The 25,618-nt window shown below is 41.2% G+C and overlaps 1 protein-coding gene across 4 annotated transcripts in view; it reads right to left on the reverse strand.

Moving 5' to 3' along the window:
* The window catches only part of LOC124856647 (calmodulin-binding transcription activator 1-like), a 102,786-nt gene that overhangs the window by 21,490 nt on the left and 55,678 nt on the right, over nt 1-25,618 (reverse strand). For all 4 annotated transcript variants that reach the window (XM_047347328.1, XM_047347327.1, XM_047347330.1 and 1 more), the window contains exons 5-10: nt 24,360-24,495; nt 21,316-21,387; nt 17,592-17,745; nt 8,034-9,892; nt 3,146-3,272; nt 2,613-2,747 (exon numbers count right to left, since the gene is read on the reverse strand). In XM_047347328.1, the coding sequence (XP_047203284.1) occupies nt 2,613-2,747; nt 3,146-3,272; nt 8,034-9,892; nt 17,592-17,745; nt 21,316-21,387; nt 24,360-24,495 (2,483 nt within the window). The remainder of the gene's footprint in view (nt 1-2,612; nt 2,748-3,145; nt 3,273-8,033; nt 9,893-17,591; nt 17,746-21,315; nt 21,388-24,359; nt 24,496-25,618) is intronic.

Raw genomic sequence — 25,618 nt, forward strand, 5'->3', positions numbered from 1 at the left:
ACATAGGTATATCTGGTTGTAACGTGACAAACTATCAGTTCAGGGGCTGTGATTACTTCTTCAAGGCACTGAATATGTAGAACGTTCTGGAGCTACAAATCTACAGGGGTTGGACAATGAATCTAAAACACCTGTCATTTTAGTGTGGGAGGTTTCATGGCTAAATTGGACCAGCCTGGTAACCAGTCTTCATTGATTGCACATTGCACCAGTAAGAGCTGAGTGTGAAGGTTCAATTAGCAGGGTAAGAGCACAGTTTTGCTCAAAATATTGAAATGCACACAACATTATGGGTGACACACCAGAGTTCAAAAGAGGACAAATTGTTGGTGCACGTCTTGCTGGCGCATCTGTGACCAAGACAGCAAGTCTTTGTGATGTATCAAGAGCCACGGTATCCAGGGTAATGTCAGCATACCACCAAGAAGGACGAACCACATCCAACAGGATTAACTGTGGACGCAAGAGGAAGCTGTCTGAAAGGGATGTCCGGGTGCTAACCCGGAAGGTATCCAAAAAACATAAAACCACGGCTGCCCAAATCACGGCAGAATTAAATATGCATCTCAACTCTCCTGTTTCCACCAGAACTGTCCGTCGGGAGCTCCACAGGGTCAATATACACGGCCGGGCTGCTATAGCCAAACCTTTGATCACTGATGCCAATGCCAAACGTCGGTATCAATGGTGCAAGGAGCGCAAATCTTGGGCTGTGGACAATGTGAAACATGTATTGTTCTCTGATGAGTCCACCTTTACTGTTTTCTCCACATCCAGGAGAGTTACGGTGTGGAGAAGCCCCAAAGAAGTGTACCACCCAGACTGTTGCATGCCCAGAGTGAAGCATGGGGGTGGATCAGTGATGGTCTGGGCTGCCATATCATGGCATTCCCTTGGCCCAATACTTGTGCTAGATGGGCGCGTCACTGCCAAGGACTACCGAACCATTCTTGAGGACCATGTGCATCCAATGGTTCAAACATTGTATCCTGAAGGCGGTGCCGTGTATCAGGATGACAATGCACCAATACACACAGCAAGACTGGTGAAAGATTGGTTTGATGAACATGAAAGTGAAGTTGAACATCTCCCATGGCCTGCACAGTCACCAGATCTAAATATTATTGAGCCACTTTGGGGTGTTTTGGAGGAGCGAGTCACAAAACGTTTTCCTCCACCAGTATCACGTAGTGACCTGGCCACTATCCTGCAAGAAGAATGGCTTAAAATCCCTCTGACCACTATGCAGGACTTGTATATGTCATTCCCAAGACGAATTGATGCTGTATTGGCCGCAAAAGGAGGCCCTACACCATACTAATAAATTATTGTGGTTTAAAACCAGGTGTTTCAGTTTCATTGTCCAACCCCTGTATTTCCTGAGCTACATCCATCTGTATCCCTGCTACTTATGTTCTTTTGACATTTGAAATTTAAGTTTTGTGTGTGTATATGAAATATATGATGAAATGTTCTTTAAATTTGCCTAACAAGTGATGTTAAAAAAGGAACAATATTTTATGTCCCAACTTTTGTAAAAAAAAAAAAAAGGCCTTAGCTGCTAACAATTCTCAAACAACCCTTCATCTAGTTTCATTGTGTTAACTTTAAATTCAATACAGTATTTGTTTTTCAAGCAGCGGAAAAGGCTGCAGGATACTTTATATGTAATTACATGTATTTGTGACTTCTCAAAAATAAAGAGCATGTGCTATATTTGGACCAAAATTACTTGTGTTGGCCTATTAGCTAATATAACTCAGTGCAGTTGAAACCTTTGCTGTAATTATGCAAATGACTTTCAGAGGTCACAACTGGAGAAGACATCCCTCAGCATCAGCTACCATACAGCAGAGAGTGGAGATCATTTATTTCTTTAGGGTACAAGTCTCTCATGACTTTATCTAGCTGAAGTACCCTGGGATTAGGAAACAGGACCAGCAGAAACTGGCATTTTTTTGAAGAAACTGAAACAAACAATACTCCCTGCAAGCATTCTCATATCATTTATAAAGCTGTGGTCAGGGGTGGGCTGACATATTGCATCTCAGCATGGTACTCCAGCTGCAATATGGTAGATAAGAGGGCCCTGCAATGATAGTAAGAGGAGTTGAAAGGGTCCCTGCCCTCTGTCCAAGATCTGCGGCATATATATGCAGTTTGCCTGATGGCAAAAAGAAAAAAACAAATTTAAGGAGTACAAACCTACAGACCAAAACAAATTGCACTTTTTAATAATATGGTCCAAATCTTAGCAAGTAATACAATTGAGATATTCTCACACCATTTTTTCACAAAAATAAAAATAGTATGCGAACCCCTCAAAATGGTATGCAGGGGCCCTGGGGACCATTCCAGTAAGCTCTTGCTGAAGTCTGGGCTTGACCACCAGACTGTTACGAAGCTCTCTGCCTCTAGCTGTTAAACTGTTGTTACTACCATTCAATTAAATTACAGCACTTAATGTATGTTCTAGAAAAAAATCTAACTTGTCTTATTCAAAAAGTGTCGGGCACCTTCAGACAAATGTAGAGCTGTGCATGACCGAAAGGCTCTTGCTCTTGAATGAGGCCTGGCACTTTTATCTCTTTAATACAAATAATTTCTCTCACCATCCAGGGACAGCCAGTCATGCTGAGAAGATGGCAGTGCTGGTAGGTCACGTGCTTTATATTCAAACACCACAGAAGAAGATATGACCTCACCGCCCATGGCCACCTGCAGCATCACCAGTCCTGTGTCGTGGGCTGGGAAAATAATTAGTGTAGTCACTCTGTTAAACACACAATAATCTTCACACAATATAGCCACACAATATACTAAATTTAAACTCTAATGTTGCCTGGAGATTATACAAGCTACTACAACAGCAAGGTAGAGGACACTATTCGCTATTTCTTTGCTGTTTTCCTTAAATAATATTCCGAACAGAACTATATTCTGTTTACCCAGCAAACACAGAGCCAACTCCTATCTGTATCTTCCTTATCTTTTCATACATCTACCTTAACGTTTTTCTGTTTTTTGTGTTGTTTTGTTTTCTTTGAAAAGCACTTTGAAACCACACAACTATGTGGGATGTTAGAGCTTTAACATATATTTTTTTAAAGTTACATTATTCTAGAGGAAAGTGAATGTGTGTTACCTGGGCAGTAGCAGCGCAGCACCCCAGGCTGGATGAGGGCAGCTGGGACACTGATGTGGTCGAAGAGACAGCTGTACTCACTGCTGGACTCCAACCATGGACCAGTGATCAACACCTTCACTCCTCCCTGTGGAGCAGCAAACATAAAAACAACCACTTACTGACACAGAATAATGTAGCTCAAAATGTTCACAGACAATGTTTTTAACTTAGCTGGAATGCATACAAACATGCACCTTATAACGAGAAAAGGTGTGGATACCACTGCAATAGTCAAAAGTGTTGGCAGTGACGCAGTTATTTGATTTGCAAACTTTGTTAGTCTGAATTTCAACCCTGACTGGTGGTCGGCAGGTCAAATATAAAAAAATCAACCTTTTGTAACCAATAAGTCTGTGCAGACTGAAAAACCTTTTTCACTCTGCAAATACATTAGCAAATAGCATGTTCTTTGATGCACTTTATGAAGCAATATTCTTTGATGCAAAAGAGGAGATTCTTTAATGGTCAATCTCTGTTACATTGTGTTGGATCATATCAAAACCTCAAAGAAAACCAGTAAAGGCCTGATTGATGCATCTTTAAAAGTCATTCTTTTTACAGAGTGTTATTAGGGCATGGTGCTGGCACGTGTATAGAGAGGCCTTGGCCCTCAATGCGGCTGTCCCCTGGTACGAGTCCTGGCCATGGCCTGTGGTGCATGTCTTCCCCCTCTGTTCATCCCATTTCCTGTCTACCTACTTTCAAAGAAAAAGGACATATTAAAGGCCACCAGTACTGACAAAACTAAATCTTAAAAGCTGACTTTCAACAACATTTTCACTGTGCTTTTGCTCCGGTATGGGTTTGTCCTGTAAATGGTGGGTTGCCGCTTTGAACCACCTCCTTGGGCAAGACACTTCACCTGCCTTGCATGCTGATGGTGGTTAGAGGTCTCAGTGGTGCCTGTGTATGGCTGCCTCACTTCTGTCAGTGTGCTTCAGGGCAGCTGTGGCTACAATGTAGACTACCACTGTCAGTGTATGAATGCGTGGATGACTGATTGTAGTGCAAAGCACTTTGGCTTGATAATGCCCTCTTGGCTGACTTGATAATGCATTATACAAGTGCAGGCCATTTGCCATTTTTACCATTTCAAAAAATGATCAGTTAATTTCTTTTCAGTGTAATCCTATTAAATACACAGGTGAAGAGCGCAGTTAAAGATCACTCTATTATTTTCAGACTGACACCTAGCATAGCCTCACATGTACTGGTCCTTCTCAAAATATTAGCATATTGTGATAAAGTTAATTATTTTCCATAATGTCATGATGAAAATTTAACATTCATATATTTTAGATACATTGCACACTAACTGAAATATTTCAGGTCTTTTATTGTCTTAATACGGATGATTTTGGCATACAGCTCATGAAAACCCAAAATTCCTATCTCACAAAATTAGCATATCATTAAAAGGGTCTCTAAACGAGCTATGAACCTAATCATCTGAATCAACGAGTTAACTCTAAACACCTGCAAAAGATTCCTGGGGCCTTTAAAACTCCCAGCCTGGTTCATCACTCAAAACCCCAATCATGGGTAAGACTGCCGACCTGACTGCTGTCCAGAAGGCCACTATTGACACCCTCAAGCAAGAGGGTAAGACACAGAAAGAAATTTCTGAACGAATAGTCTGTTCCCAGAGTGCTGTATCAAGGCACCTCAGTGGGAAGTCTGCGGGAAGGAAAAAGTGTGGCAGAAAACGCTGCACAACGAGAAGAGGTGACCGGACCCTGAGGAAAATTGTGGAGAAGGGCCGATTCCAGACCTTGGGGGACCTGCGGAAGCAGTGGACTGAGTGTGGAGTAGAAACATCCAGAGCCACCGTGCACAGGTGTGTGCAGGAAATGGGCTACAGGTGCCGCATTCCCCAGACCTGGGCTACAGAGAAGCAGCACTGGACTGTTGCTCAGTGGTCCAAAGTACTTTTTTCGGATGAAAGCAAATTCTGCATGTCATTCAGAAATCAAGGTGCCAGAGTCTGGAGGAAGACTGGGGAGAAGGAAATGCCAAAATGCCAGAAGTCCAGTGTCAAGTACCCACAGTCAGTGATGGTCCGGGGTGCCGTGTCAGCTGCTGGTGTTGGTCCACTGTGTTTTATCAAGGGCAGGGTCAATGCAGCTAGCTATCAGGAGATTTTGGAGCACTTCATGCTTCCATCTGCTGAAAAGCTTTATGGAGATGAAGATTTCATTTTTCAGCACGACCTGGCACCTGCTCACAGTGCCAAAACCACTGGTAAATGGTTTACTGACCATGGTATCACTGTGCTCAATTGGCCTGCCAACTCTCCTGACCTGAACCCCATAGAGAATCTGTGGGATATTGTGAAGAGAACGTTGAGAGACTCAAGACCCAACACTCTGGATGAGCTAAAGGCCGCTATTGAAGCATCCTGGGCCTCCATAAGACCTCAGCAGTGCCACAGGCTGATTGCCTCCATGCCACGCCGCATTGAAGCAGTAATTTCTGCAAAAGGATTCCCGACCAAGTATTGAGTGCATAACTGTACATGATTATTTGAAGGTTGACGTTTTTTGTATTAAAAACACTTTTCTTTTATTGGTCGGATGAAATATGCTAATTTTGTGAGATAGGAATTTTGGGTTTTCATGAGCTGTATGCCAAAATCATCCGTATTAAGACAATAAAAGACCTGAAATATTTCAGTTAGTGTGCAATGTATCTAAAATATATGAATGTTAAATTTTCATCATGACATTATGGAAAATAATGAACTTTATCACAATATGCTAATATTTTGAGAAGGACCTGTATACATTTTTCACCTGAAAGAACAGTTTCACTTTTTTTCAAAAGCGTCAAGATAAGATGTTCAGTTACAGTGAAAAAGACTTCAGGACACCTAATAATGTCTCCAAGCAATAGGACCAACTCCGTCTGAGGGAGTAGGCTACAGAATTGTGCTGCCACCAGTGTAGAGCTTGCTCAGCAGTGGCAGCAAGTCAGTCAACATCTAAAGACACACTGGGGTGAAGATTTTTGAACATTGTGCTTATAACAAGAAGAGCAGCGAAGAAGCAACTTCCAATAGAAACATCAAAGGTAGACTGGAACTTAGCAGGGAGAATGAGGACTGAACAGTAGAAGACTGGTAATTTTCTCTAATGAATCCTGGATATATGGAAAATCGCGTGATCTCTAACATGAGTCCTGTCACATGCCAGCAGTGAAGTAATGTGTGAGTTTAGGGCAGAAAATATTGATACTAAATTGTATAAAGTCCCCAGCAAAACAATAGGGTTAGGGTGAGGGTCAGGGTTAGAACGTTGTTTGTTCATCGTTAAATGAAATACTATTTAAAGATATTTTCTATTTGTTCTAAGTGATACTCATTCTGTCATTTATTTGATGAAGTACACAATACCAATGTCTTGCTAAAGTATTCTTATACCTTAAACGTTTAAAATTTTCTTACGTTACAACAACAAACTCTTTGACTGGGTTTTGTGATGGACCAGCTGCAGGTTTTTAGGGGTATGTCTCCATCAGCTTGCACTAGATTAATTTTCCCTACTCTTCTTCTCAGTCATATTGGGTATCTGAACCTCAATTTTCAAGTCTTGCCAGAGATTCTTGTTAGATTTTTAGGACTTTGACTGGATGACTATAACGCAAGATAATGCTTTGATCTAAACCAGTCCATTGTAGCTCTGGTTTTGAGTCATTGTCCTGCTAAAAGGCAAACCTGTGCCTAAGACTTTTGATATCTCTAACAGGGTTTCTTCCACCCCTGTAATTAGCTGCATCCATTGTTTCATCTACTCTGATCAGCTTTTCTATTCCCTGCTGAAGAAAAGCATCTCCGCAGCATAATGCTGCCACCTCCGTGTCTTACAGGGTGATCTGCAGTGTTCTACCCCACATAGTGTACAACAGCGCAATTAAATATAAATGGATGTAACCAAATCTGGTTTTGATTTAAAAAAAATAAGTTGGTGGATGTTCATGGACCTACTTTCTTTTATATTATAATGAAAGGAAGAAAAAAAAACATGGCCAGTAAACTGACCAGAACCATATTTGTTTAGCTACCATGTTTGTACCATTCTTGAACTGCTGTTGAGGGCAACACAAAATTAATCCAAGGGTCGCAAATGGCCCCCAGGCCGCACTTTGGACACCCCTGATTTGGAGGTATCAGACTAAAGGCTGCTTAATACTTGTATGCACCACACAGACTTTTATTTGTAAAACAAATGTTGAAAGACATGTATTATTTTCTTTCCACAGCACAATTGTGCCCTACTTTGTGCTCGTCTATCTCATAAAATCCTCATAAAATACATAGAAGTTGTTGTGACAACATGAGAAAAGGTTGAAAGGGTGTGGATACTTCTGCAAGGTACTGTACCTTTTACCCTTTGAATTTTCTTTATTTTCAAAATTCTTTAAAAAAAAATCTAATTGAAATTGCAGTTAAATGTTGGTTTAATGTAATAATTGTTGGTAATTATTTCCACTATGAGACTGTTTTTAAGTAATGGTGGCGCAAAGATGAAGGTTTCCTCAAGTTTCATCATAATTCTATGACAGAACGGCTGTCTGAGTTATTAGAAGTGGTACATGCGTAAATTAATGAGGCTACCCAGGGGAATCTGGGAAAAATTGAAATTTCATTAAAACCCAATCAGCTGAGTCTGAAATATTTGGCCTCCTTAATGACCACATACCGACGCCAAGCTGTCGGTACAAACTGGGCTAAGCATGATTGCAACAGTTAACGTCAGTGCAAGCTGCCATCAATCATGTGGAGTAGGGACTACTTTTCCTGCGGGGAGCAATGATGAGTAAATAATGATTACAAGTTGGGTTTACTAACCTCTGGATAAGACCACTCTGGGGAGTAGTCTGTCACGGCGAACAGCCTGCCAGTCTCCTGGAGCATTCCCAGCGCCCCCTGCTCCACCTCAGTTCCCTGCAGATGACCGGCCGCTGTGCTGTGTTCCTCTCCTGCTGCCCTTTCTTGGGGCATAAGAACACCAGAGACTGCTGCCACCACCCCACCTCCAGACCCTTCTACTGAGATGAAATCGTTGATAAGATCGGAGAACTGGCTTCCAAATGAAGCCTCAAATCCTTCTAGACTGATAGCTGCCCCTGCCCCAGCTGTTGTTGCTGATACCCCTGCACCTTGCTGAGGAAGTGGAGAGCTGTAGAGAGCACCCTCAATGTTTGAACCTACACCTATTGACTGAGGACTGGCAACCACTGAACTAACGGTGCCTGAAATGCTCACACCATTACATATAACTCCATTTTCCGCTCCTCCTCCACCTCCTCCACCCCCTCCACCTTCGTCCCCCCCTCCAGTGTCATCTGTGGGTTGGAGATAATGTTTGGCATCAACACTCGCATAGGCCTCATGAGAATCCCCAGCCTTCAGAAGTAAATCTTCTCCATTTTCTGTTGGTTTCTCTAGGGCTGTGATCTCCTGATGACTCCTGCTGCCTGGTTGGTCGACATCCTGTGTTGCCAGGGGAAAAGACCCAACTGCTGCTGGCTGCCCATTCCTCGCACACAGGGCATGCTGGTCTGTGCTTGCTTGGTGGAGGTGTGGATGTGGTTCTCCATTAGTGACTGGAGAGTCAGTAACCACTGAAGGCAGACCTATGTAGGCTCTGGATTCATTGGATTCCTGGGTTGTCTTGGTGCCGTTGACCTGCAGCTGAGAGGGCTGGGTTGTCTGTGGGGAGGCCTGGAGGAAGAGGCCTGGGGATGGGTGATGGGAAGGCTGGCTCAGACCTGAGACGCAGGCCGATGACATGACAGCACTGAAGTCCATCTGTTCCAGGGTGGTGCTGGGGCTGAGGCCGGTTCCTTCTCCCACGTAGCTATTCTGGGTTGCAAGTGGCTGCTCCAGTGGCATAGCTTCCGTTTTGATGTTGTTGACGAGTGCTGCGTTGTAAATGAACCCGTTAGTGGAGCAGTGGAGCCCCCCCTCATCGCCATTGCAGCCCTCAATCTTCCCCCCACCTCCTCCGTACGTTTGGCCCTGCTTGGGATTGTTGAGGAAGCAATCGGGGTCAAAGGTCATTGTGGTCTCGGGAAGGCTGACTCCTACACCAGAGTCCAAAGAGCTGGACAGAACCAACTCTCCTCCCTCCCCTAACCCTACACCTCCACTGAACGATGCAAACCTCTGGTTGTCAGGGGCAACAGCCAACAGTATACCAGTGGTGGTACTCTCATGGGTCGAAGCCAGCAGGTGGGTGTGGCCCGCCGAGTAAACCGAATCCCCGGTCAGAGTGGTGACCTCAGACATAAACACAGCAGTGCTCTGTGACAAGCCGGTCCCAATGGCAAGAGCTGGGCTGTCAGCCATGTCACTTGCAATAGACAGTGGGGAGCTTTGGGTGGTGTCGGGCACCTCCACCTGGTTGGTCGAGGTGGAAGAAGACACCTCCATGCTGCTCTGTGGGAGTAGGGAAGGTTTGGTCATCCTTCCATTCCTCCTCTCTGCTCCGCCTGCTCGGCTCCTCCCCCCACCAGGATTGGGCTCTGTCTGGCCCTCTGATACATCACTGTTCTGGACCTCTGTGCCATCTGCTTCCTCAGCTCTCTGGCCTGCTGCTACACTGGTTCCTAATACTGTCCCTCCTCCTGCTCCTGATTCCTGTTTGGATGAGATGATACGCTGCTTGACACTGGAACATTTCTGATGCAGGCTGCTTCCAGCACCTGACAGAAAAGACATAAAAAAGAAAACATGAAAATGCACAATAATATCATATTCTACTTTGTCCTTGAGAAATTATTCATCAAGTTATTCGCATTTTACGTTACAACCATAAAATTCAATACATTTTATTATTTTTATTATTATTATTTTATTATTATTATTTTATGTATTATTATAATATTTATTCTATAGGTATTTTAAATTTTTTTTAAATTTTGTGAAATTAGTGGCCTTTATTTTGTATGTTGACCAACACGAAATGGAGTGGAGTGAGAGGGGAAGACATGCAGCAAAGGTCCACGGGCTGGGACTCGAATCCGTGATGGCTGCATCGAGGACTGTAGCCTTCATACATGGGTCACGCCCTTTACCCCTGTGCCACCGGTGCACCCTATGTGTAATTTAATTTCATTATAAACACAGGTGTTCTTTGAAGGCCTCAGAGGTTTGTTAGAGACAGCATCATCAAGACCAAAAACCATAGAAGACAGGTCAGGGAAAAGCAGAGTTATGTTATCAAACCAAATGCCAAGATTCAACCTTTTCACTGAGCATTTACCAAACCATCATCCAAAAATGGAAAGAGCATGCAAAACTACCAAGACATGGAGATCAACCTTAACTGACAGACCAGTCAAGGAAAGCATTGATCAAAGAAACAGCCAAGAGGCCCTGGAGGAACTGCAAAGATCTGTCAACAGGACAACTAATTACTATGTACTCTACAATTTGGTTATTTTTGGAATAATGGCAACAAGAAATCCATTGTTTAAAGAAAACCATAAGACGTCATGTTTCCAGTTTGGTAGAAACTATGTAGGGGACACAGCTGACATGTAGAACGTGGTACTCAACTTCCTGGCCTTTGTGTAAAACACTATGTGGGAATGCTTTCTTTAACACGTGTAGGGAAGTTAGTCAGATTTTAAGGGACAATTATATGAGATTGAACAGGGCAATCCTGGAAGAAAACCTGATACAGGCTAAAAAAGACTTGAGAATGGAGCAGAGGTTCACCTTCCAGCAGGACGAGACCAGATCTAATCTAAACATGAATCTGTGGCAAGGCGCAAAAAATTTATAAGCTCTTCATCCAAACCGACTTAGCTTTAATCATTTTGCTAAGAAAATAGGCTAAACGTTTTAGTCTCTAGACGTTTCCTTTGTGTCTTTTGTTGATGACGAAAGACTTGCAGCTGTAATGACAGTGAAAGTTGGTTCTACAAAGTGTCAACTCAGTGGGAGTGAGTCGCCACATTTTTCAGATTTTTATTTGTAAGAAAAAACAGTTTCCTTTTCCCTCAAAGTCCAAGTTCTGATCTTTGAAATAAAATACAGTTTTTTATTATACCAAAACAAAATGTGAAAAAAATTTCAAATGTATGAATCTTTTTGTAATGTCCAGTATATTAGATAGGATGTAACAGCACCCTCCACTGTTCAGCACCTATACTGCACCGGTTACACAAGCACCCTGATACAATTGGCACAAACACTTGAGTGTTAAAATACATTTTTCGGTATTGATTGTTGTTTTACAGGAAATTGAACATCTAATACGCAAACTAGACGTTTTCATTTACATTTTCAGCATTTAGCAGTTTTAATTCCAGAGGCAACACCTTCTCCTTAACAACCGCAACAGGACAGTGACACCGGATCAGGTGCCAAAGGATGCAAAAAAGCAGAAGGCTCTGTGGACAATTAGCACATGTGAAGGTGAGAAATGAATCAGTACTTACATCAACAAGCCACAAAACTTTGGGCACATCTTAACTGCCCTTCCAGACCACCTCAGGAAAATGGATAGAATTACATAATGGCGTGTGTGTGCATGTGTGTGCATGTGTGTGTGCGTCAGTGTGAGTACTGAAATTATCTACTCCTTCATGCTGTTTCATGAATATTAAATATATTTCAGGAATGCCTACCTTTTTCCCATAAATTTCTCAGTTTTATGGTTACAGATTCTGTCTGCCTCTAGGTGGCAGCATGACTCTGACCGCTGCAGCCACCAGCTTCTGTTATCAATCTGTTAACCTAGCTGAATTACACCTATGTAGAAAATGTAGGTGAAGCAAATCACTGCAGAAATAAGTATTTTTTCAACCATGTTTGGTGAAATAATAACCCTGATTCCCAATTTGGTTTTGACAACGCAACAGTCCAATTTTACAAGGTTTTACTAAACTACAGGAAACAAAAGCATTAGAAACTAAAAGCAGCCATCTGTGAAGTTAGAGATGTGAAATGTTTTTACATTAAAAATTTATCAAATTATCAGTATTTCCTGCCAGTTAGCTAAGTGGTTAATCTAATCACCTAATGGTGCCAGCTGTACTTTTATTAGCAGCTGGATGATGTAATTATTAGCAAAACTTCCCTCTGTGTAACTTCAGATTTATGAAAAAATATATCAATGTGTCACTTGTAATTGAAGTCACCAGACATATTTAACAAAGAAAAAAGACTATTATAATCCCGTGGTGCTAAGGCTGTTTGAAATACAAGCAAAAAAAACCAAAACAAAAAACAACAACAACCCCAGACTGCTCTGTAAAATGAGACTGGCCTTAATTAATATTTAATGAATAACTTGTTAATCATACCTCTATGTGGATGTAGATTAAGATAAAACTGAATTAAATAACTGAGAATAAATACATTTTTGTTTTAATAAGATTTTATAAGACTCAACTAAACTGAATATTTGACTTATTTTAATCAAGTTAGTTTCAATTACCATCCCATCTGCCCCTAACATGCAGTACAAATACAGTATATTAGAATTTAAGTAGCCAAAGTAAAGAGATTACTACCATTTATGCAGACTATGCAGCAGTATAGATAGTAGTATTTTTATGTGTAGTACGTGACTTTCCCAAGCAATTGATTACATCTTTGATGGAGGTAGTAGGAACACTTGAATTCAATGATTTAGATGGGTGACCTAAAACCTTTGGCAATACAATGCATATAGATACATTAGCTTGTTATGTAAGTCTCTGCAATGTTCTTCATAGACTTGTGTTTTTTTTTTTTATTATTACTCAGAGGAAAAATACATTCATTCCTTAATTTTACTTTTATTTTTCATATTTATGCAAATATGAGTTAGTGCTCATTTTTTACTATCTGCTGCATCTATTCTCTTTAAGTTGTGCGTAACCCCCCCCCCCCCCCAAATATGCCAAAAATGTTAAATTAATTGTTACATGTGCATAAAAAAAGCTGATTGTAGTTGAGCTAAACATATTCTGTGATTATTTGTACTATAACTGAGCCATGCCTTTTCAGTGACCATGTCACAATGGAGAGTAAAAACTACATATACAAATAAATATAAACAAAGACAATATTTAAAAAATATAATATAATATAATATAATATAATATAATATAATATAATATAATATAATATAATATAATATAGAATTGAAACAACTCATTAAACTCAAAATTAAAGTTAATTTTATTATTTGTGGAAGCAAATAATTTTATTTATATGTGTTATGCAAATCTCGGATAAATAATTAATAAAAAGATGTGTCTTTGAATATTTATAATTCAATTCAATTCAGTTTATTTATATAGCGCCAATTCACAACACAAGTTGTCTCAAGGCAGTTCACAAAAGTCAGGTACACACATTCCAATTAATCCTAATGTAATATATATGTAGTATCTTTTATCATAATATCAGTATAAAGTATACTTTATCAAACTATTTACTTACTGAATAATCCTACCTATCTATTTTAAAATGAAGGCAGAAAATTGGGCTTATGTCAGTTTTATAAATATCTTTTACACCTTTACTCAAGTGGATGAACTGTTTTGGTTCTTGAAATGGGTTCATCTAAATCCAAGCTGTGCAAAATTAGTGGGCTTCATTGACAAATTAGCTCAGTGCCTTGCAAATACATTCATACCACTTTACAGTTTTTCACATTACAAGCACAAACTTCAATGCATTTTATTGGGCTTTCATGTTGTACACCAACACAAAGTAAGTAAATTGTGAAGGGAAAAGAAAATGATTCTTACATTTTTACAAATAAAAATCTGAAAAGTGTGGCATGCAAATGTATTCAGCCACGTGCAATCTGATACCCCTTAATAAAATACGGTGCAACCGATTGCCTCCAAAGTCACCTAATCAGTAAATGGGATGGTGAAAGCATCCTGCTATGGGGATGTTTTCCTTCAGCAGGGACAAGGATGCTGGTCAGAGTTTTTGGGAAGATAGATGGAGCCAAGTGGATACTGGAAGAAAAAAACTCATAGAGGCTGCAAGACCTGACACTTGGGTGGAGGTTAACTCTAATGACTCTGAACATACAGCTAAAGCAACAGTAGAATGGCTCAACCAATATTTACGTGCTAGCACGTCCATACCTATGTCCAACTTAGAATCTGTGGTGAACTGAAGTTCACAGATGCTCCACATCCAATCTGACTGAGCTTAAACCATCTGTCAAATAAAAATGTGCAAAACCTTTAGTCTCTAGATGTGCAAAGCTGGAAGAAAGGTACGCCAAAAGATTTGCAGCTTTAGTTGCATTAGAAGGCTGTTCTTCAAAATAGTCTCTGGGGTGCTGAACACTAAAACACATCAGTCTTTTTAATCTTTTATTTGTAAAACTGTCATCTTTTTGTTCACCGATTTGACCCACATGCAGAGAACACTCAGGAGGCAGAGAAACAGTTAAAGAGTTTATTTTAATGGATTGTTATGTGAACGGGAACTGGAACTGGATCACAACCACTGTATGGAGAGATGATTTGGTAAGTTGAGGTAAACAATAACCAGACTTTCTTAAGGTGATCTTTTTCTTTGACTCACTGGGTGATTTGGGGAAGCTTGCATGAAGGGGGGGCCAGAGCAGGACCGGAACGATGAGCACAAAGCCTGCTTGGAGTATAAATCCCTTGATCTTTCACACAGCGTACAATGATGAGGTTTCTCTGAGATCTGCTTTCTTACTGAGGTGGAGAAATCCAGATGCTGGGCTTGGAGGTGAAGCACGTGGGAGGGTGTACAGGATTTGCTTGATCTTAACGCCAGGAGGAGGGGAGAATGAGCAACAGCCAGCTGGGAATGGAATCCAGAATCTTCTCTTGATATCTTGAGATTTGACAATCAGTTCAAAACGAGGAATCAGCTGAACGGAACCGGACTGGAGCGGAGCTTAGAGAGGAACACAGAAGCAAGAAAGGTTACTATAGTCTTCAGAAGGGGCTGAAAAATCTATAGCAGCTTGGCCGGTATTCGTTACCACATTTGGCAAACACTCAGGCGTGGAAGTGCTGGCGGACTGCTCTCTTATACTCCTCCAATCAGATGAAAATAGCGAGCACCTGTTTCCCTCTCACCTCCGGAGCTCCGGCGGCATCTTGTGATAGGATGGTGTAAACAGCAGGCGAAAAACAAACAGACTACCAGACGACGACATCATCCCCCCCTCAACGGCCGCCGCCTGGCGGCCCAGAAGAAGAAGAAGAAGGAAGAGAAGCATGATAATCCGCAATCAGAGACGGATCGTAGATAAAAGAGCGGGGAATCCAAGAACAATCCTCCGGACCATAGCCCTCCCAGTCGACGAGGTACTGCCAGCCTCTACCTCGCCGACGAGAGTCCACGATCCGCCGGACCTTATAAACCGGGGGTCCCTGGAAGTCCCGGGCGGGTGGAGGGAGTTTGGCTGGATGGCAAAGCAAGCTGGAAAACCAAGGTTTCAACTGTGTAACGTGGAAAGTGGGATGAATGCGAAAACAGGGGGGAAGACGGAGTCTAACTGTGGTGGGGCTGATCACTGACTCGATTTCATATGGCCCAATGAATTTAAGGGAAAGTTTTCTGGAAATGGACTTAAAAGGTATGTCGCGGGAGGACAGCCAAACCATCTGACCGGGTCGATACTGGGGAACAGGTGTGCGTCGTCTGTCTGCGAAATGCTTGTTCTGACTGGTGGTTCTCAGAAGGGCCCTGATGTTCCAAACTCGTTTTATTCGACGAATGTGGCGGTTCACACAGGAGACAGCTATATCCTTCTCATCTGCAGGGAACAACAGAGGCTGATAGTCCAGAGAGATCTCAAAGGGAGAGAAACCAGTTGCAGCAGAGACATGAGAATTAAGGGAGTATTCAACCCAGGGTAGATAAATACTCCAATCAGTGGGATTGGATGATGTAAAGCATCTGAGGGTGGCTTCTAGTTCCTGGTTCATTATTTCGGTCTGTCCATTAGTCTGGGGGTGGTAACTCGAGGTGAGTGATACTGGGGCTTCTAGTGCTTAACAAAACTGTTTCCATACCTTGGAGTTGAACTGGGGACCGCAGTCAGAGAGGATGTCCAGGGAAATCCCATGTAGTCGGAAGACGTGTTTAATGAGCGGCTGGGCCGTTTGAAAGGCAGACGGAAGTCTCCTGAGGGGAATGAGGTGGCAGGCTTTAGAAAAACGGTCGACAATGGTTAGGATGGTGGTCATACCTTTGGATTCCAGAAGCCCGGTGACGAAGTCAAGAGCGATGTGGGACCAGGTGTGTTTAGGGACTTCCAGGGGTTGGAGCAGACCAGCTTGTGGTCGATTGGAAGATTTATTTCTGGCAAAAAGGGGCATGCTTTTACGTAGCCCTTGACGTCCTCATGTATGGTGGGCCACCAAAATTGTCTAGATATGAGGGCGACAGTCCAACTGATTCCTGGGTGGGCGGAGAATTTAGCAGAATGAATCCAATGGATAAGACGCGCTCGGACAGTGAATGGTACAAAGGTCCGGTTAGGTGGTCCAGTCTTGGGATAAGGTTCATTTAACTGAGCTTGGTTCACAATACTCTCCCACATCTCCCACATAAGAGCCCCGATAGTACAGTTGGGAGGAAGAATGGGAGCTGGCTGCTCGTCATAATCATCCAGAGAAAACTGACGGGATAGGGCATCGGGCTTTTGGTTTTCAGAACCAAATTTGACGATCAGTTCAAAACGAGGAATCAGCTGAACCGAACCGGACTGTAGCGGAGCCTAGGGAGGAACACAGAAGCAAGGAAGGTTACTATAGTCTTCAGAAGGGGCTGAAAAATCTATAGTAGGTTCGCCGGTATTCGTTACCACATTTGGCAAACACTCAGGCGTAGAAGTGCTGGCGGACTGCTCTCTTATACTCCTCCAATCAGATGAAAATAACACCTGTTTCCCTCTCACCTCCGGAGCTCCGGCGGCATCTAGTGGTAGGATGGTGTAAACAGCAGGCAAAAAACAAACTACCAGACCCCGACAAAAACCTTTCAAAACCACATGACAAAAACCTTTCAAAACCATATACACTTTTTCTTTTACTTCACAATTATGCGCTACTTTGTGTTGGTCTTTCCAGTAAAATCCATTGAAATTGCAGTCATAACGTGTCAAACACTCGAGGGGTATGAATAATTTTCAAGGTACTGTACAAATATTCAGGATATACTGGCATAAGCCATCATAATGATGTTTCAAGTTAAAGTTAAATTAGTAACGTCAGTTTTGAACCATCAAAGAGCTGCACAATCTGCACAGAAGAACTAGAACTGGATGATCCTTGGGACAGGTCCTGACTCATTATTTCCTTGGCCCCTAGTTGACTTGTTTTTCAACGTAAAAAAGAAACATGTGAGTGGGTGAAACACGAGAGGGTTTTGGCTCAAGTTAAAAAAACTCACACATAGGTTTGAGTTGTCCAATGAGCTCCTCTTTGCTCCACTTGGCCCACTCTTTCCTGTCTGTATTGATGGAGCAAAGGACCGGACCGCAAGGCTTCCCGCTGTCATCCACTGCCGGTACATTCAGGTAGTGCACCAGCACAATGTCTGGGTTCTGAAGCACAAAAACATCAACATGCGCACACTGTGTTATTTTAAAATGATATCCATTCATTAATTCAGTGATGAGTTTTTAAAGCGCACTGAGGGCAAGAATAAAAGAATCTATTCACAAAGGGAATGAAGGGCAGGGGAGGAGGTAAACTGGGAGGGAACGTGAAAGAGAGAGTAGAGGACAGGGAGGAGGTCAGACATCGCATGTCAGATAAGATTCTCTCACCTGCCCATAAAAGATTTAACAGCTTGAGCCCACTCATCACTCTCTCTCTAACGCTGCAGTGTCTACACATGTGTTTGATGTGTATGTGAGCACGATACAGGATATATATGGAAAGAGAGAACAAGAGAAACAGAGGGAGAGCAGTTCTCACTATACTGCAGATCACCGTCAGGCCTATGGAATTTCTATCCTATAAATGATTCAACAGGTTTGCTTGTGTGTGTGTGTGTGTGTGTGTGTGTGTGTGTGTGTGTGTGTGTGTGTGTGTGTGTGTGTGTGTGTGTGAAAAAGAGAGAGAGCCCAAGAGAGAGAGACTTTTTTTCATGATGAAAGATTCAGTAGACAGACTCAGGTTAGTGGGTGGACCTGCTGAGGTGGAACACTTTTCTCTCCAAAAGAGGGGTAGCACACTGGGCTGCTACAGCACCGCTGCTCTGCTGTGCAACACTGTTCATGGACTGATTTATAATCATGTTCGGTGATGTGTTTTGATATCTGGCAAAGAGCAGAAAATGGCACATTACAGATAAAGAAAGTCAAATTTCCCTTCCCGTTTTCAAGATTGCAAGTTTCCAACTAGTGGAGCATGCTGAAAGAGAACATATAGTGGGTTTGGATATAATATTTCAATTTGCAGAGATAGCTGATATCTCCTTGTAGACTTTACGTGAAAAATTGTGCCAAAAGACATGATGATAACTACATAAATGTGTATGCATGCCTATATTTTAAATATCCAAGCGTATTCAATATTTTATTTGAAACTAACTGTAAGAAATGAAGATTGGGGAAGTTGAAATGTATCCAGACGTGTCCAAAATTCATCCTGCAACATGTCATGTGAATATGATGAGGTCCAGGTGGCTGTTTCTTGCATGAACAGATTGAAAAACCAGTGTCTGTGTGTTTGTGTGTGTGTGTGTGTGTGTGTGTGTGTGTGTGTGTGTGTGTGTGTGTGTGTGTGTGAGAGAGAGAGAGAGAGAGAGAAGAAAAGAGAGAGAGAGAGGGAGAGAGAATATGCAGACAACAGCTGCTCTCTGTTGCTGCTCACACGAGCAGTAGAGTGAGTCCAACATCTTTATGAAAAGCAACATGCTTTTGTACACATTAGACACCTGTCTATGTGTGTGTTGGTCTGTGTGTGTGTGTTTGAGGCAGAAGGCATGTTGTGTGTGTATTTTGTAGCTCCAGGACATTTTCTTAGAAAGGACCGCACAGAGAGCAGCGCCTGAGTCCCTGATGCAAGCATTGAGTCAGGGTTAGATAACACACTTCTCAGGATGTTACAGTCAGCTCATGTAAAAATTATTTTTACCGCCCTGCACCCGGTGTTCATTTTCTCGAGACCTATATGAGTATTGTATTCCACAGTGGTCTATATGTGTAGGTAGGACACCAGTAAGCCAAACAACATACATTTTTACCATCAGCCGGGTCCTGAAGTATTATTTTCAGCAGCCTGAATCTGCCTCATTAATTTGGAAGGGGAGGACTTTTATTGCTGTTTTATGGTTTAGCTAAGTTTCACCTGTTTGATGATCTAACAAGTGAAAGCTGGTGTTCTGCTTTGTAAAATAAACCTAAAATAGTTAAAATATTGTTCATTGCGTTCCTGCTTTATGAATTCAGTCAGAGTTTTGCTTGTGTTTATACAATATTGGTCAGACGTTTACATACAATCTCATGTTGGTTTTGGGCTTTCAATTAGTATTTCAACCACCCTTTTTCAGGGTAATTTGATGACAAAACAAATTACAGCAATTTTTAAAAACAAGAATTTTGTGCAAAGATCTGAGTTTATTGTTGATTTTCTCTAATTCCCACAGGGTCATAATTATACAGTATACATATACAATCTCAAATGAACACATGCACCATCATTGATATTTATTTAATTGACCATAAGCAAACTACACTTGGACATCTGGCATAGTTTTGGCTAGATATTTGACCATTCTACTTTTCAACTCTGGTATAGCTCATTTGCTGTTTACTGATTGTTTTTCAGACTCAAACCTGGCTTTTAAGAACAGTTCAGTTTTTCTGTATAGTTATGGTCAGGACAAATATTAGCCTTTTTTATACTTTCTAAAACTATTTCTGATATGGGTTTGGAATCATTGTGCTGCTGGAACACGCACGTATTTCCACATATCAACCATCAGCTGTTGAGCTAAGGGCAGGGTGTGCAGTTCCAGTCCTCAAGGGCTGATATTCAGATGTGTCTTTACTGCAATACAGCTGATTCAAATGGCTGAATTACTTCCTTCAGCATGTCACCTTACTCTGCAGCGACAATGTTTTAGGGTTTAAAAACCGGAAAATGATCCGAAAAACACCACAACTGCTATTAGATTAGATGAATCAATTGGAAAGACCTGAGCTCAGCGATACTTGACCCCCAGTACTGGGGGAAGAATTAAACTTTTTTTTTCCCACTATTATTACTGAAAGTTCCCATAGTTAAACATAAGCATATGTGGTATCCACAGATATGTTAGAATCGTGGATAAAAGCTGATTTAAACAATTTCTACAAACACCAAACATAGTTAAAACTACAAGCAGTTGAATCAGAAAGTATACAAACTCCACAAAATGAATCTCGGTCTCAGTTGTTCACCACACAGCTTCTACACACATGACCAGAATGTCTGCTGAAAGCAGAGATCTCACAGATTTCAAAAATATAGGTTAAAAATAAAAGTTACAATCCACTCAGGATTTACTCAACCAGCAGCAAAGGAGGACCAGAATTATTACTAACATTTGAAAAACATAAATATTAACATAATGATTATTTAAATAGAGTTTGTAATTTATGAAAAGAAAAGCTGAATTTGATCTGTTTTTTCAAGCACATACTTCACAAAAAAATCTTTGGGGCTTAAGAGTTTAATATTAATGGACTCATGGATTCATGCCTGGAAATCAGCCAGCTACAATGAGCTCTACCAATTCTACTAAGAAGTTGTCAAGTACTATATCTACTGTACCAAATATTATGCCAGAAACATGTTGATGGCTACAAAAAGTGTGTTGAGATGCAACTTGCTTAGGGCAATTTAGTCAAACATTAGTGCTTATGTATGTATACATTTGAGTGTTTATGTATAATTTTGTGAGAATCCACGATTCAGTTTTTTTTCATTCAATTCCTGTATTTAGGTTTCCTCTGAAGATCTGTTGTATCAACATTCCGTCCTGAAAAAAGAACAGTTCAAAGGTGTCATTTAATGCCCAAAATAAATGTAGCATTCACAGTCATAATGAGCCTATGTACAAATCTGACCGGGATTGTATGTGTGAGAGAGCGGCATAGTGGGAAATAGGGTGGAGAGCTTACCTGCAGCAGCCAATAGCATCTACGATGGAAGGTGGGGATGATGGAGGAGTGGACGTAGCAGCCATACAGACACTGGAGAGAGGATAGGAGAGGACAGCAGAGGAGAGGACATCGCGATGGTGAACAAGACGCGAAAAAAGGGAGGAAGCCGGACAAAGAAAAATTGCAAAAAGGAAGTGGAGAAGGAGAGGACAGGGAAGGAGAGAACAGGAGTGGAGAACTTAGGTTATACCCACTTAGGTTGTATTGATTGTGGTGCTGAAAGTAAATTGCAAACATGCTGTATGTGTTTTTTCCTTAATGTCTTTCTAAAATACCATCAATCTGACGTGGACAATAACAGCACAAGAAACAACGAAACTCACAGCCTTTGCAAAACAGGACATTTAGAAGGAATGAAAACTTTTTTTGGTTTACAAGTTGTTAGTAACAGTAAAATGGGACTATGAGGAGGTTGCAAGGAAGCAAAGAGCAAATAAAGAATGCTTATATGAGGTCAAAATTGAGCATAAACATGACCAAATACAGGTGCAACTTGATAAATCACAACATCACTGAAAATTTATATAAGTCAATAATTCAGTTTAAAAAGAAGAAATCATACATTATATTGATTCATTATCCAAAGATTGTTTTATTTCAAACATATATTCCATTTAATTTTGACTATAGGGGGTTCCAGTTAATGAATTCGGTTTCTCAGAAAGTTTGAATATTACATGAGAACAATAAAAAAAATTTATTTTTAATGCAGATATGTTGTGATGTAATCATGTTACACAATCAGGGGGAAGACTGCTGACTTGACAATTGTCTAGCAGACAGCCATTGACAAGGATGGTAGGCCACAAAAGATCATTGCTAAAAACTGCAAGCATGTTAATGGAATGGAGCACTTCATGCTTCCCTCTGCTGACAGGCTCTTTGGAGATGCTGATTTCATTTTCTTGGCACCTGCCTACACTGCCAAAAGTACCAATACTTGCTTTGATGACCATGGTGTCATAATCAGCAAACCGGTCTGATCTACACCCCACAGAAAATCTATGGAGCATTGTGAGGATGAAAATGAAAGACACCAGAGCCAACGATGCAGATGGGCTGAAGACCGCTATTAGAGCAACCCGGGCTTCCTAAACGCCTCAGCAGAGCCGCAGGATGATCGCCTATATGGCACGCTGCACTGATGCAGTAATTCATGCAAATGGAAGCCCGACCAGATATTGAATAAAGTACATTAACATATTTTCCAGTAGGCAGGCATTTTTGTAAATATGTGTAAAACAATTTTTACACATTTTAAACATCAGTTTCATGCAATATTCGAACTTTCTAAAAAAGTACAATTTTTGGTTTGGATAAGCCATAATCATAAAATATCTTGAAATTAATTCATCTATTTAATATACGAGGTACACTTCTTGAATTTAATTAGAAAAATAATCATCTTGTCATTCTCATTTTCTAAGCTACTGAGATCTGAAATAGTAATGGACTTACAGCTTTGCAGAGCGTTACCTGTAATATTTAACATGATATAAAATATTGAGTTGAGTGTGAACTATTTCAATACTTTGTGAGCTGAAAAAAATGGTTCCTGGACAAATGTTAAATCTAGCATGTTGATTCTATATCTTCATAAAAACATTACAAACTCTGAATTGATCAGAGAATTCAAGGACAGGATGATGACCTAAATGAAACATTATATAAAAATGTGTTTCTTCTGAATTTTTGCCATTTTGTGCAAAATGAGAAAATATCTTTTGTCAGCTCTAAAAGATTTATTAATGTTCAAAACCTGGCCTTGGTGAAAAGAGTGTTATAATGTTTAACATATGAAGGATGAAGTGAAAGCAGAAAAGCTTCCCATCAAAGTCATTACAGCCACATCGTGAGCAAAAATCAAGACACCCGCACCCAACAGTACATGCCAATGTATGAAGCTGCTCTTACTGAAGAAAATTGCTGCAAATGTAAATACTTTCAATCAGGCAGTATGTAATTTACACTTCAAGCTTGTTTTGTATTCTTTCTCATTCAGGCTTGTACACACTTATGTTTTGTTGCCATTTTTCCCTTCTCAGAAGTAGCCCACTCTCTATCTAAAGTGTGTTTTGCCAAAGGCAAAGTGCATTTCCATATATTTCCATTCGATATGAGGAGCCTCTCCATCCAGGGTTATGTTTTTCTCTAATGCTTCCTGCCTCTCCCCATCCGTCTTATTCTTTCCCTCTGCTCATCTCGCCGCTCTGCTCGTTCGCTCATTCCTATTCCCTGCTCTACACGCTGCTTACTTGCTCGCTTGAGGGGTCCTGGGAAGGAGTGACACAAACAATTACTGACCAACTACCAGAGAGGGAAACTCTTTTCTCTGTGTGCTTGTTTGTTTGTGGAGGTTCATGTGCACAGAAATGCAAAAAAAGGTGTGTCTGAACGTAAATAATTGCGACATATTTGATCTTAGCTTTTCTCGATATATGTCTCTTTCAAGCTGTTTTCTGCTCACTTTCGAAGCAAAACCCAGAGTCCCCTGTAAACATCCGTGTGCCTTATCACAGTTTCCCCTTTGCTCTCCTCTCCACCTCATTCTTTCTGTTTCTGACACATGCATGCTCACTCCTCTCACCTCCTGGTCCATTCCTGCTGAATAATCAATTTCTGTGCTCGCTGATGTGACTCAGACACACACACACACACACATGCAGAGACGCTGCCTCGAGACTGGATCGATACCCCTCTCTGTTCTGCTGAAGGAGGCATTGACATCATTCCTGGCCTGAGGCCAAACACACTCTTATCCTTCAGAAAGAGAGAGGAAGGGAGACAGGGACCGGAGCTGGGAGGAGTTGGGTTGAGGGGAGAAGAAAGAGGGGCACCGTTCACTTTTAGGCCACAAACTGGTCTATAGACTAAGCAGCAGACGATTTTGTGTGTTCGTTTGTGTTGCATGTACGTGTCCCTTCCGAATCGAGAAGAGTAAGTTAGAGACAAGGTTGGCAGCAAACACGTCATAAACTTGTTTTTCCATTACAGCCTCTTACCTCTACCCCCTGGACTTTAAGCTTCATATGATCCTCTCGGGTGGTCTTCCCATCTTTCCTCTTCTTCCAGCAGTAGCCATCTTTCCTGTACTTCACCTTTTTACGGTTGTAGAGGATCATAGAGCCATTCTGAGGCCTGCAGAAGGATACAGGATACAGAAATTACAGAAACAGAAATTAACATCAGTTTTCTGTATTCTTCATCTCGTACAGCATTTTGCACAGTGACGTCAGTGCTACTCTTGGCGAGTTTCACGTCCCCAACCTCCACCCTCACATAAATAGCCCTGTGCTCCAACATGTTAATATTTTAGTAGGGTGATTTACTGGCACAGCAAGAACATTGGACTCTAAGCTCCCTTTCTATATACACCTGGTGGGATTAATACACACAATCTCAAAGACACACACCAGGAGTCATACATGAACAAAGACAGAGGTATAATAGTGATATCAGACATAGCAGGGCCTGCTGCTGTGTTTTCTTTGGGCTCAATGTCAAACCTGCTGCTCAGCAATCAATCATTACTTTTTAAAACATTAGGCAGAGGTGTGTGTGTTTGTCTGAGTGTGTGCAGAGAAAAAGTGCTTCTCTGGCTTATCTTGTGACACCAGGAGGAGAAAACAGACTAGTTAACAATCAATAAACGAACATACAGAGCCTTGCAAAAGCATTTATACCCCATAAACCCTTTCACATTTGTTACAACCACAACCTTTAATGTACTTTACTGGGGTTTTATGAAATAGACCAGCACAAGGAAAAATAATACATAGTTTTCCAAATCTTTTACACATAAAATAATCTAAGTGTTGTATGCCTTTGTAATTAGCCTTTCTATATTCTATTTGTAAAAATGATTTATTTTTCATCCATCTATCCATCCATCCATCCATCCATCCATCCATCCATCCATCCATCCATCCATCCATCCATCCATCCATCCATCCATCCATCCATCATTTTCCATCGACTTCACAATTATGTCCTACACTCTATTGGTCAATCACACAAAAAACCATTAAGTTACAGTGAATTTAATGGATTTATCATGACAAAAAAGTTGTATATGTTTTTCAAGAAATGCTTGCTCAAAGGCAGCCACATGAGAAGATGCATATTTCTTCCATCCCCTCTCTGTGCTTCGCTTCTCAGTCAGCCTCTAGTTCTCGTCCTTCTTATCGCATCTCCTCATTTAATTTTATTTTTTATTCCTACGGTCCCCCAGTTCTCATCTCTGGTTCTTCTCATCTCATCT

This window comes from Girardinichthys multiradiatus, chromosome 20 (assembly GCF_021462225.1).
Source record: "Girardinichthys multiradiatus isolate DD_20200921_A chromosome 20, DD_fGirMul_XY1, whole genome shotgun sequence".
NCBI classification, from domain to species: Eukaryota; Metazoa; Chordata; class Actinopteri; order Cyprinodontiformes; family Goodeidae; genus Girardinichthys; species Girardinichthys multiradiatus.